Source organism: Chaetura pelagica, unplaced genomic scaffold (assembly GCF_000747805.2).
Source record: "Chaetura pelagica isolate M959 unplaced genomic scaffold, ChaPel_1.0 scaffold127, whole genome shotgun sequence".
In the NCBI taxonomy this organism is placed as follows: Eukaryota; Metazoa; Chordata; class Aves; order Apodiformes; family Apodidae; genus Chaetura; species Chaetura pelagica.
The window spans coordinates 1,947,104-1,957,946 of NW_009953923.1; the positions used below are offsets into that span (position 1 = coordinate 1,947,104).

Sequence of the window (10,843 nt, forward strand, 5' to 3'; positions counted from 1 at the left end):
AGCAGGAATAACGTAACCTACAAACCTGGTCATAAGTCAATGGTGGCAGATCATCCCCACAAACTGCTTTTTGTTCTGCATAGCACTGTTCCTGGATGGGCTTGTCCCTGGCAATGAAGAAGCCGAGCCAGGCACTGGTGGTGGAGGACGTGTGCTGCCCTGCCAGCAGCAACCCGATCAGCATCCCTGCAATTTCATCATCCGTCAGTGGGCGGCCATCCCTAGGGAAAAGGGGGTTATGTTACAGCTTCCCTTGATAAGGTTTCCAGTCACGGTAGCATTTACAGTTTCTTCTGATGCACTTCTTTCTCTTTTGTTGACTACTCTAAAAGTAGCAGCAAAAGGTCTAGAGGTCAGAAGAAGGGAGAACAGGGACAGAGACTCTACAGGAGCCTTGAAGAAAATCATTACTGAACAGCCAGCAAAGAGAAAAGAAGCAACCTCATGACCACTGATTAACATCTCAGAAATCTGAATAACCATTTACTTGTAAAGTGTTAAAGCTGTTTTTAAGAATACAACTAGGACCAATTGTTGGCAACAAAGCAATTCAGAACACGAGGGAATATTTCTTATTTTTTGATAGATAGTTTTAACTCAAAGCTAAACATCAATAAATAACAAGTCTTCAAACTCTTGGCTTACTTGTATGAAGCATCGAGTAGAGTTTGCAGCATGTCATCCTCCTTTTCCTCAGACTTCCGACGTTTCTGGATAACCTTGTAGAAAATGTTCTTTATTTCTCTGTGTGCTCTATCTCGGCGTCTGTGATTCAATACACCTCTGTTAGCAACTTGATACAAAGTAACACAAAATGTTTATGAGGATCTACTGGGACATCTAGATTAGCTTTTAAACAATAAACAGGAATTAAAAAAGAAAAACAAACAAACAAAAACCCCTAAAGAGGTTTAGATAAAATGTTTCAGTTGCTTCATCTAGTGTTTCTGGTACCTGAAGCTTGGCAGAGGCAGCCAACCTGGCAGAAGCCAGGCAGCATGAGTAAAACCCCCATCCAAATCAGCGTACAGCTGAGCCACCTTCTCGTTCAGCAAGCTTCTGATTTCTTTGCCATGTAAGCAATGACTTGCTGTCAAAATGATGAGTTCTGAAAGGGCTTCAAAAAGGTCTGAGGAGAGATTTGAAAAATGTTACTGAAGTTGCATTTCAGGTGAGCTGTTGTACTTTACATGTTAATTCTTTATTCTTATTTTGTATTTAAGTAACTGGACACATTAAAACTTTTAAGTAGAAATGCAGATTGCTTTATTAGGAGAATGAAGCATCTAATTTTAAATTGCTGTCTGTCTATCAGGTCTCTCCAAACATTTTAAATTAGATCACTGATTTCACCAACTTTTTTCTTAGGTATTTCTTTTTAGAGATCTTTCTAGGAGAGCTTGTAATCCCTCTGAAGTAAGCCATGCAGCACAAGCTCAATCCTTAATAAATATAAAAGAAGTCATACAAAAACTTAATCTTGAAATCCAAATAAATGGATAACCAGTTAGTTTTGCTGCTCACTGAATTATTTTTATATCATAATTTTATACATTTAAATAGAAATGTATATATTATCATTATATACACATAAAATACATAATAAATACAAAGTATATATAATATATCTCATATATTTAATCAGTATATATTTAAATATTTAAATACATAATATTTCTGATACTGTTATGTCACTGTGGGCTTGTAACAATTGTGATTGGCTACATCTAGCAGGCTAGTTGGGAAAGACAGGTAGGAAACAAAAGAGTAAGTCCACTTGCATCATTAACGTAACCACATCAGCTTGAAGGATGCAGTTTTTCAGTGTAGGAAATCCCTGAGCTAAGATCGCTGATCCAGGCTCTGGGACGTTAGAGCAGGACATTTTCCTAGGGACTAAGTGTTCATGCTGAGCTGACTCCTACCATGCAGAACAAGCACAATTCAGCCAGGCAACAGGTACACTCTATGAGCTAAGAAACCAAAAGACAGTCCTTCACTCCTGCCAATGATTTTCTGAGCAGCTTTATTCCCCAATAGCCTTAAATTTGGTTAAACAAAATCTGTATTTTGCATGTTTCCAGTATAGTTTTACCTATGTCATTTTAAATTTCTTTGATATTGTAGCAAGTCATTTACAGAAACATATGGCATTGGCCTTAATTCCTTCCCAGAAAACTGGAGGAAAAATGCATCTGATCTTGCTTACTTTTTTCTCCACTCTCTCCCCATGCTTTGAAATACTCCTTTGTTTCTTCTTCAATCACAGATACATGCTGTTTAAACTGAGCAATATTTAGCCCAGTTTTGAGCATCTTCTTCTGTTCCAAAAATACCTAAAGGAACAAAGACAGAAAAAGCAATCAGTACAAGGATCACAATATTAATGTAATTAAACACTTTTTATAACTTGTAGCGTATAAGTACACACAAAAGTAAAAAGTCACTATGGTTAGGATTGTAGGGTACAACAGATACTCAACTTTAAATAATAGACAATATTCCATTTTCACCTTCTTTGTTTTTCAAGCAAAAGTTAGTAACATCAAAGTAAAATACTAGCTCAAGGGAGATACTTTTCTCCCTTTTGCAGTATCAAAACAGAAAATAGTTATAGTATTTTTGTTAAACTTTATCCCTAAAGATACAAGAAGCATTTGAGATTGAAATATGGAACACACCTTAAATGCATAATCACAAACATAATAGGACGTGTCCTTGCAAAGCCTGGATTCAGCCTGTGTTCCTTGTTATATGGCCTCTTTGCTTTCTCTCCCCCTGGAGCATCTGTCCTCTCTCATGCAGAACTTGCCTCTGGTCTAGGGATGTATCTTTCTTCTACAAGGCCATCTGACCTCCCTGCCCAGGAAACAAACTGCTTCCTAGGAAAATGGTGAGCTTCGTGCTCTTCTCACCTCTTCCTCTTTTCTTTGTATAGACTCATAGCTAACAAGCCTACTGGTAAATAGCCCAATGAGCACCATTCAATGGATTGACAGGACGTCTATTCAGAAAATTATTCAAGGAATTTTATGCCCCAAATATGAACTAGGGCATCTGCCCTACAGTTATGTACTACACCATGAGCTGTTGCTCATCCCACCAATGTCTTCCCACAGAGGAGTCTGCACATACTATAAAGTTATTCAGAAAACAAAAGGCATAAGAAAGGTTACTTCTTAGAAACTTCTGTTTTCAGAAATCAGTGGGGACTCCAGCAATCTATCAGAGCGTTCACATGCCACAGAGCAAAGAGACAAGCACATTTTCCCCGGCAACATGCTAGTCCATCTCCATCTCCTGCTGATGGAGATCAGGAGGAAACATTCTCTGCCATTTCAGCTCCTCCGAACACAAACTATCTGCAAGTTTTGAAGGAAGAATACAGAGAGTGAATATGAGTTGATATACAGACAATGCATATTAACCAACAATTACCAGGATTACTAGTAAATAGGTAACTTACTCCTTTTAAGGTGTAAGGGGTGATTCTTGTAAACATATGACTGAAAGTCACTGTCAGACTGAAAAGACAGAGACTCTAACAGCTTGGGCTGTGAAACAGACCCTCAAATGAAAGTTCGGGAGGATACATCAACAGTAGGACACAAATGAAAGTCTGAACAGCTCTCCAAATGCCCTCCCAGTGGATGTCTGAAATTAAATCATGGTGGTAGGTGGTGGGACCAGCTTACCTGTAGCAGAACACATTTTGACTACAACTGCATATACTACCCCTCGAGCTTCATACAGGGAAGCACACAGTAAGGGTAACCAGTGTATGCCACTAGCAAAGTCCCTGCATCTCCTAGTTGTGGAAAAAAGTAACACAGGTGACTTTCTGAATCTTCTGAGATAAAAACAAAGTCCTTCTCGTATCAAAGTTATGAATTAAGTAGATTTATTCACAGATACCCAAGACTTGCCGAGTAATATGAAAAGTTAATCTCTCAACTGAAGTAGAACTCAAATATACTCCAGGGAAAAATAAAACCAAACCAACAAACCAACAAAAATCAAACCCACTCAAAAAACCAGAGTAACTCTAGAAAATGACCTTATTTCAGAAAAAAACCTCAATATATGGTACACCAATGAAGAAGGCCTTAAACATCCCTATATGCCTGAAGAATATAGTTGTAAGATATGCCCATTTCCAATGAGCTTATAGAAAGTTCTATAAAACTCCTGAAGGATGAGACTAGTTCCCATCAAAGAACTTATCTCTAGAATGAAGATGGGCACTCAAACCCATCCATGAACTGCAGAGTGTGAAAGCAGAAATCCAAACAGCTGTAACAAGTGGATGAACTTCCTCAGAATTAAGAGACAACCCAGCACCTTTGGGTTTCAAGCAGACATCCTGCAACAGAATTCAAAGAACAAGCACAACACCATAACTCACATCCAGAAGGCTCATTAGCCAGAAGCTAAGAGCAGGCTTGGGGATGCCTGGTAAGCAGGGCCATGGAAGGCAGCAGCACCTCATCTTTGCTGCCCCCAGGGCTTGGGGCTCCTGCAGGGCAGGGCAAAGACTGGTGGCCGTTGTTGGAAATTAATGACCTCTCCCTGGAAGTGTTCAAGACCAGGCTGGATGGGGCTCTGAGCAACCTGGTCTAGCCCTGCCCATGCAGAGGGGTTTAAACTAAATGATGTTTAAGGTTCCTTCCAACCCAAACAATTCTATAACACTGAAAACCTGGCCAACTCAGCAGTCTACATCTGACTCACAGACACTTCTCTGAAACTAGTGTATACCAGAGAAGAACATGAAAGACGTACTGCAGAGAACCATGAACCCTCTGCACTCTACCAGCTCCAAAAGAGATTCTCGACTCTCTCCTCGACTTTTTGAGGAAGACCTCTGACTGTTAGAAGTGGTAGAAATAAGTCTGTTAGAATGGCCCCACTTGTGGAAGAGGTCTCCTAGGACACAAGAAACAACCTCCTACTTGGTAACCAGGCTGCAGTCCTGCTGGTTTAATTTACAAAGGGATAAGAGGAGATACGCAAATCCAGCAAGTGCGAAATACAACCACCATCCAAACAACCAAAGAATCACCCCCCCAAAACTTTGTGACACGGTCTATCCACAATTTGACACTTCTGACAAAGTGGGAGACAATTAAGTTCTCCTTTAATTATTTCTGAAGTATCAAGTTGTTGGTAGTCAGTTGTAAATGAGGTTTCCAAAAGAATGGGGTAAAAACAACATACATACTTTTGTGGATCACTGCGAAATGCCACTGTGGAGGAAAAGAGACTAGTGACTACTGCCCCTGGGCCACATAATGAAGTGGGCAACAATCACTGCAAGTACCTTTGGCAGGGAAGAATTAAGAGGTATGCTAGGGAGGAAAAGTACTGATGGCCACAGATACTGTTACTGCTCGAATGATTGGCATTTATACAAACAAAATTGAGCCAAAACTGAAAATCTAAAACTGAAGTGTATCACAGTGCTGTTTCTGCCACCAGACTACTCTGTTGTGCAACATACACTAAATGCAGTCTCACTGGAGCAAGTTTGTCCACTGAAAGGTTGGCTTCTGCAGTTTAAGAGTCTGCCATGCCAGGCAACATGCACAAACAAGAAAGGGGCCAACGCTTAGCTCAGAAACAATGCAACATGATGACACAGCGACTGTGTTTCCAGACCCATGCAGACTGTTCTCTGCAAACATATATAGACTGATCTTTGCCTGAGCAAGACAAACTTTGTGGTGCAAATTGTCAAATTAATACTCCTGTACCTAGATCATGAACTGCAGAGTGTGAAAGCAGAAATCCAAACAGCTGTAACAAGTGGATGAACTTCCTCAGAATTAAGAGACAACCCAGCACCTTTGGGTTTCAAGCAGACATCCTGCAACAGAATTCAAAGAACAAGCACAACACCATAACTCACATCCAGAAGGCTCATTAGCCAGAAGCTAAGAGCAGGCTTGGGGATGCCTGGTAAGCAGGGCCATGGAAGGCAGCAGCACCTCATCTTTGCTGCCCCCAGGGCTTGGGGCTCCTGCAGGGCAGGGCAAAGACTGGTGGCCGTTGTTGGAAATTAATGACCTCTCCCTGGAAGTGTTCAAGACCAGGCTGGATGGGGCTCTGAGCAACCTGGTCTAGCCCTGCCCATGCAGAGGGGTTTAAACTAAATGATGTTTAAGGTTCCTTCCAACCCAAACAATTCTATAACACTGAAAACCTGGCCAACTCAGCAGTCTACATCTGACTCACAGACACTTCTCTGAAACTAGTGTATACCAGAGAAGAACATGAAAGACGTACTGCAGAGAACCATGAACCCTCTGCACTCTACCAGCTCCAAAAGAGATTCTCGACTCTCTCCTCGACTTTTTGAGGAAGACCTCTGACTGTTAGAAGTGGTAGAAATAAGTCTGTTAGAATGGCCCCACTTGTGGAAGAGGTCTCCTAGGACACAAGAAACAACCTCCTACTTGGTAACCAGGCTGCAGTCCTGCTGGTTTAATTTACAAAGGGATAAGAGGAGATACGCAAATCCAGCAAGTGCGAAATACAACCACCATCCAAACAACCAAAGAATCACCCCCCCAAAACTTTGTGACACGGTCTATCCACAATTTGACACTTCTGACAAAGTGGGAGACAATTAAGTTCTCCTTTAATTATTTCTGAAGTATCAAGTTGTTGGTAGTCAGTTGTAAATGAGGTTTCCAAAAGAATGGGGTAAAAACAACATACATACTTTTGTGGATCACTGCGAAATGCCACTGTGGAGGAAAAGAGACTAGTGACTACTGCCCCTGGGCCACATAATGAAGTGGGCAACAATCACTGCAAGTACCTTTGGCAGGGAAGAATTAAGAGGTATGCTAGGGAGGAAAAGTACTGATGGCCACAGATACTGTTACTGCTCGAATGATTGGCATTTATACAAACAAAATTGAGCCAAAACTGAAAATCTAAAACTGAAGTGTATCACAGTGCTGTTTCTGCCACCAGACTACTCTGTTGTGCAACATACACTAAATGCAGTCTCACTGGAGCAAGTTTGTCCACTGAAAGGTTGGCTTCTGCAGTTTAAGAGTCTGCCATGCCAGGCAACATGCACAAACAAGAAAGGGGCCAACGCTTAGCTCAGAAACAATGCAACATGATGACACAGCGACTGTGTTTCCAGACCCATGCAGACTGTTCTCTGCAAACATATATAGACTGATCTTTGCCTGAGCAAGACAAACTTTGTGGTGCAAATTGTCAAATTAATACTCCTGTACCTAGATTTTGGTGTGGCATAAATAAAAAATTATCACTCTTAAAGCTCTATCAGAAGGAAGCCCTAAAGCTGCTTGTAAGGGAAAAGTAAACTGCAGTCAGTGGCATGCTGTAAAGGAAGGCAAAATAGACTCACTCATCTTTCCTCTAGGGTGGGATTAGATGGTTACAATAAAAACAGCACCCAGACTGATGAATGACCAGGTAGTAAATAAAGCAGCCTAAATTTGTTCCCTCTTGATTATCCAACTGAGACAATTTACCAAGTGCAGTATGGCAGAAATGCATATGAACGCACAACTCCATCATACACAGCGAGGAGATCCAGGCTGCCTACTCAAAATGAAAATTATGCCATTTTTGTACTTGTATTTAAAATACATACCATATTAGGGACATCATAAGCAACTCCTTTGCCAAAAACAGGTGTAGTTAATCGAGAGTATACATCCTCTGCATTTAAATCTTCATTTTTACTATTGAAGAGTAGAGCAGCAGCATCACTGCCCAGTAAATATGTGAATGTCTTGCCAACCATAGTGAAACTGAATACAGGTCCATACTAAGAGAGAAAACAAAACACCAGTTCATTATAAATGAGTATACAACTCATTAAATCCACATCGCTTTATGTACAGTCTTCCATAAACCATTCTCCTAAGAAGTATTTGCAGATATATTAAAGATATACTTTAAGCCACATTTAAATTCTGTTCTTAATATACTTACTAGTGATATCTAACATTATAATGAACACACAGGATCTTGCACATTTAAAAACCATTTAATTTCAAAATATAAATGAAAGATCCATCACACTAAAAAAAATAGAAGGGAGATTACAGCATACATAGCCTCCAGCAATCTACTAACACTGTCTCAAAAAATTCTGGATTTGGAGTTACACATATGTTATTAAGAGAAAATATGAGTTCTAAGTTTAAAGTTCATCTTCAGTAAATCTTCATGTACTATATTTGGCTATATATACACTAACCAAGATAAGATTTAAGCTTATGACTCGAGATTTAAAGTTTTAGACAATGCGAAACAGATCAATCTTATTTCACTGAAAGAAAGGCTCTACTGCCTTAGTCTATTTCTTATGTACTGTTATAGTATAAAACGTACTGAGGTTTATACATCAGGCCTTTTAACATTGGAGCGGGCCTTAAAATTCATCAAATTGCCTACAGAAGTGGTGAGCTATACTCCAGCCTGATCACAGGTTAGTAAATCATAGAATCACAGAATGGTTTGGGTTGGAAAGGACCTTAAGGATCATCAAGTTCCAACTCCCGTGCATGGGCAGGGACACCTCTGACTACATCAGGTTGCTCATAAGCCCCATCCAACCTGGTCTTGAACACCTCCAGGGAGGGGGCATCCACAACTTGTTCCAGTGTCTCACCACCCTCACAGTAATGAATTTCATCCTAATGTCTAATCCAAATCTACCCTCTTCCAGTTTAAAACCATTACTCCTCATCCTGCCACTACACACCCCTATCTGCCCTATTTGTATTTGTCCCTGGGACTGCCCCAACCCAGATGCAGGACCTTGTACTTGGCCTTGTTGAATTTCATGAGGTTGGCACTGGCCCACCCCTCCAGCCTGTCAAGGTCCCTCTGGATGGCCCGCTTTCCCTCTAGGGTGTCAACCACACCACACAGCTTGGTGTCACCAGCAAACTTGCCGAGGGTGCACTCAGTCTCACTGTCCATGTTGCTAACAGAGATGTTAAACAGCAGCGGTCCCAGTACCAACCCCTCAGGAACACCACTTGTCACTGGTCTCTGTCTGGACATCGAGCCGTTGATCACTACTCTGTGAGTGCAACCATCCAGCCAATTCCTCATCCACCCAGTGGTCCATCCATCAAATCCATATCCTTCCAATTTTGAGACCAGAATGTCATGCAGGGCAGTGTTGAAGGCTTTGCACAAGTCCAGGTAGATGACATCAGTTGCTCTTCCCTTGTCCACCAATGCTGCGACCCCATCATAAAAGGCCACAAAATTTGTCAGGCATGATTTGCCCTTGGTGAAGCCATGTTGGTTGCTGCCAATCACCTCCATGTTTTCTATATGCCTCAGCAGGGCCTTCAGGAGGATCTGCTCCACAATCCTGCCAGGCACAGAGGTAAGACTGTCTGGCCTGTAGTTCCATGGGTCTTTTTGAAAATAGGACTTAACGTTTCCCCTTTTCCAGTCAGTGGGAACTTCACCAGACTGCCATTACTTTTCACATATGATGTAATGCGGTGTTGCAACTTCATCTGTCAGCTCTCTTGGGAGCTGTGGGTGGACCTGTGCACTTCCAGGTTCTTTAGGTGGTCTTGAACCTGCTTTCCTCCTCCAGTGGGCATATCTTCCTTTTCCCAGTCTCTGCCTTTGCATTCTGTGATTTGGATTCAGTGAAGACTGAGGCAAAAAAGTTGTTCAGCACCTCAGCCTTCTCTATATCCTGCGTGATGAGATCTCCTGTTTCCTTCTGGAGAGGGCACACATTTTCCCTGTTCTGCCTCTTATCACTGATGGACCTCTAGAAACCCTCGTTATTACTCTTGATGTCCCTAGCCAGGTTTAACTCTATCTGGGCTTTAGCTTGCCTCACCTGACCCATAGCTTCTCAGACAACTTCTTCATACTTCCCCCAGCCTGAAGAGTGAGATTAAAAGCTCTCAACTAAGGCAAGAAATAATGTCAGGAAAAATGGCTTTTTAATTAACTTATGATTCAGCTATGAGCATTACCCAAATACACGGGTGTATTTTTTAAATCTGAATCACAAGCAATACCTCAGGAAACACCATTTCTCTAACAACAATGTACATAAAGAGACCTGAAGAAACCAAAGCCTCCTGTGCACACTCCATTCCATACCTGAGGTAGTAAACGAGAATGAAATTATTTTAGATAGGCTCCATCTAGAGAACTTGACAGGCACACAAAAATATTTGAGCATATGTTCAGCCAGTTACGTAGGAAAACATACCTTGTCATAAGCATTTTCCAAAAATTCAATGGGACTTTTTCCAAATGCAATTGCATGTCCCAGGAAAGGGATGCTTGATGAAATATAAGGTGGGTATTTCTGAAGAAGAAAGAGAAAAATAATTATGGACTTTCCTCCACAGTAATAGAAACATGCTCATTTACACGAAAACCAAACACAGAGGGGGCTCTATACGTGTTTCATTTAAACTCTTCCGCGAAATGGCAAACTTTGGACAACTGATTATTTTTTTTTAATAGAGTAAGACTAAGCCACATTAAAAAAAAACCAAAAAAAACAGAGGTTAAAATGAAATTGATGTGATTAAGATTCTTGCTAGCCTGCCTCTGAAATCAAAGCACAGAGATACTGCACTCGGTAAGGATGCAGTCAGAAACAAAACAGCGTTCACGATTTGTTAACCATCCCCCCGAAAGCATCAGCTTCAGTTCAGCAATGGGTTTCACATATCCGTGAGAGCCCTTTTAAGCTGCAGTGAGGAGACAGCCCCGGGCACGGCCTCTGCCTCCACAGCACAACCCCCGAGCACCTCTGCCTGGGGCTGTGCCGACCCGCGGGGCGAAGGGACAA

The 10,843-nt window shown here is 41.4% G+C and overlaps 1 protein-coding gene across 1 annotated transcript in view; it reads right to left on the reverse strand.

Moving 5' to 3' along the window:
• Positions 1 to 10,345, reverse strand: part of LOC104392200 (lanosterol 14-alpha demethylase) — a 13,239-nt gene extending 2,894 nt beyond the window's left edge. The window contains exons 1-6 of the mRNA XM_010001568.1: positions 10,253 to 10,345; positions 7,640 to 7,816; positions 2,210 to 2,336; positions 955 to 1,129; positions 646 to 765; positions 26 to 221 (exon numbers count right to left, since the gene is read on the reverse strand). Of these exons, the coding sequence (XP_009999870.1) occupies positions 26 to 221; positions 646 to 765; positions 955 to 1,129; positions 2,210 to 2,336; positions 7,640 to 7,792 (771 nt within the window). The 5' untranslated portion in view covers positions 7,793 to 7,816; positions 10,253 to 10,345. The remainder of the gene's footprint in view (positions 1 to 25; positions 222 to 645; positions 766 to 954; positions 1,130 to 2,209; positions 2,337 to 7,639; positions 7,817 to 10,252) is intronic.
• Between the last annotated feature and the right edge of the window lie 498 nt (positions 10,346 to 10,843).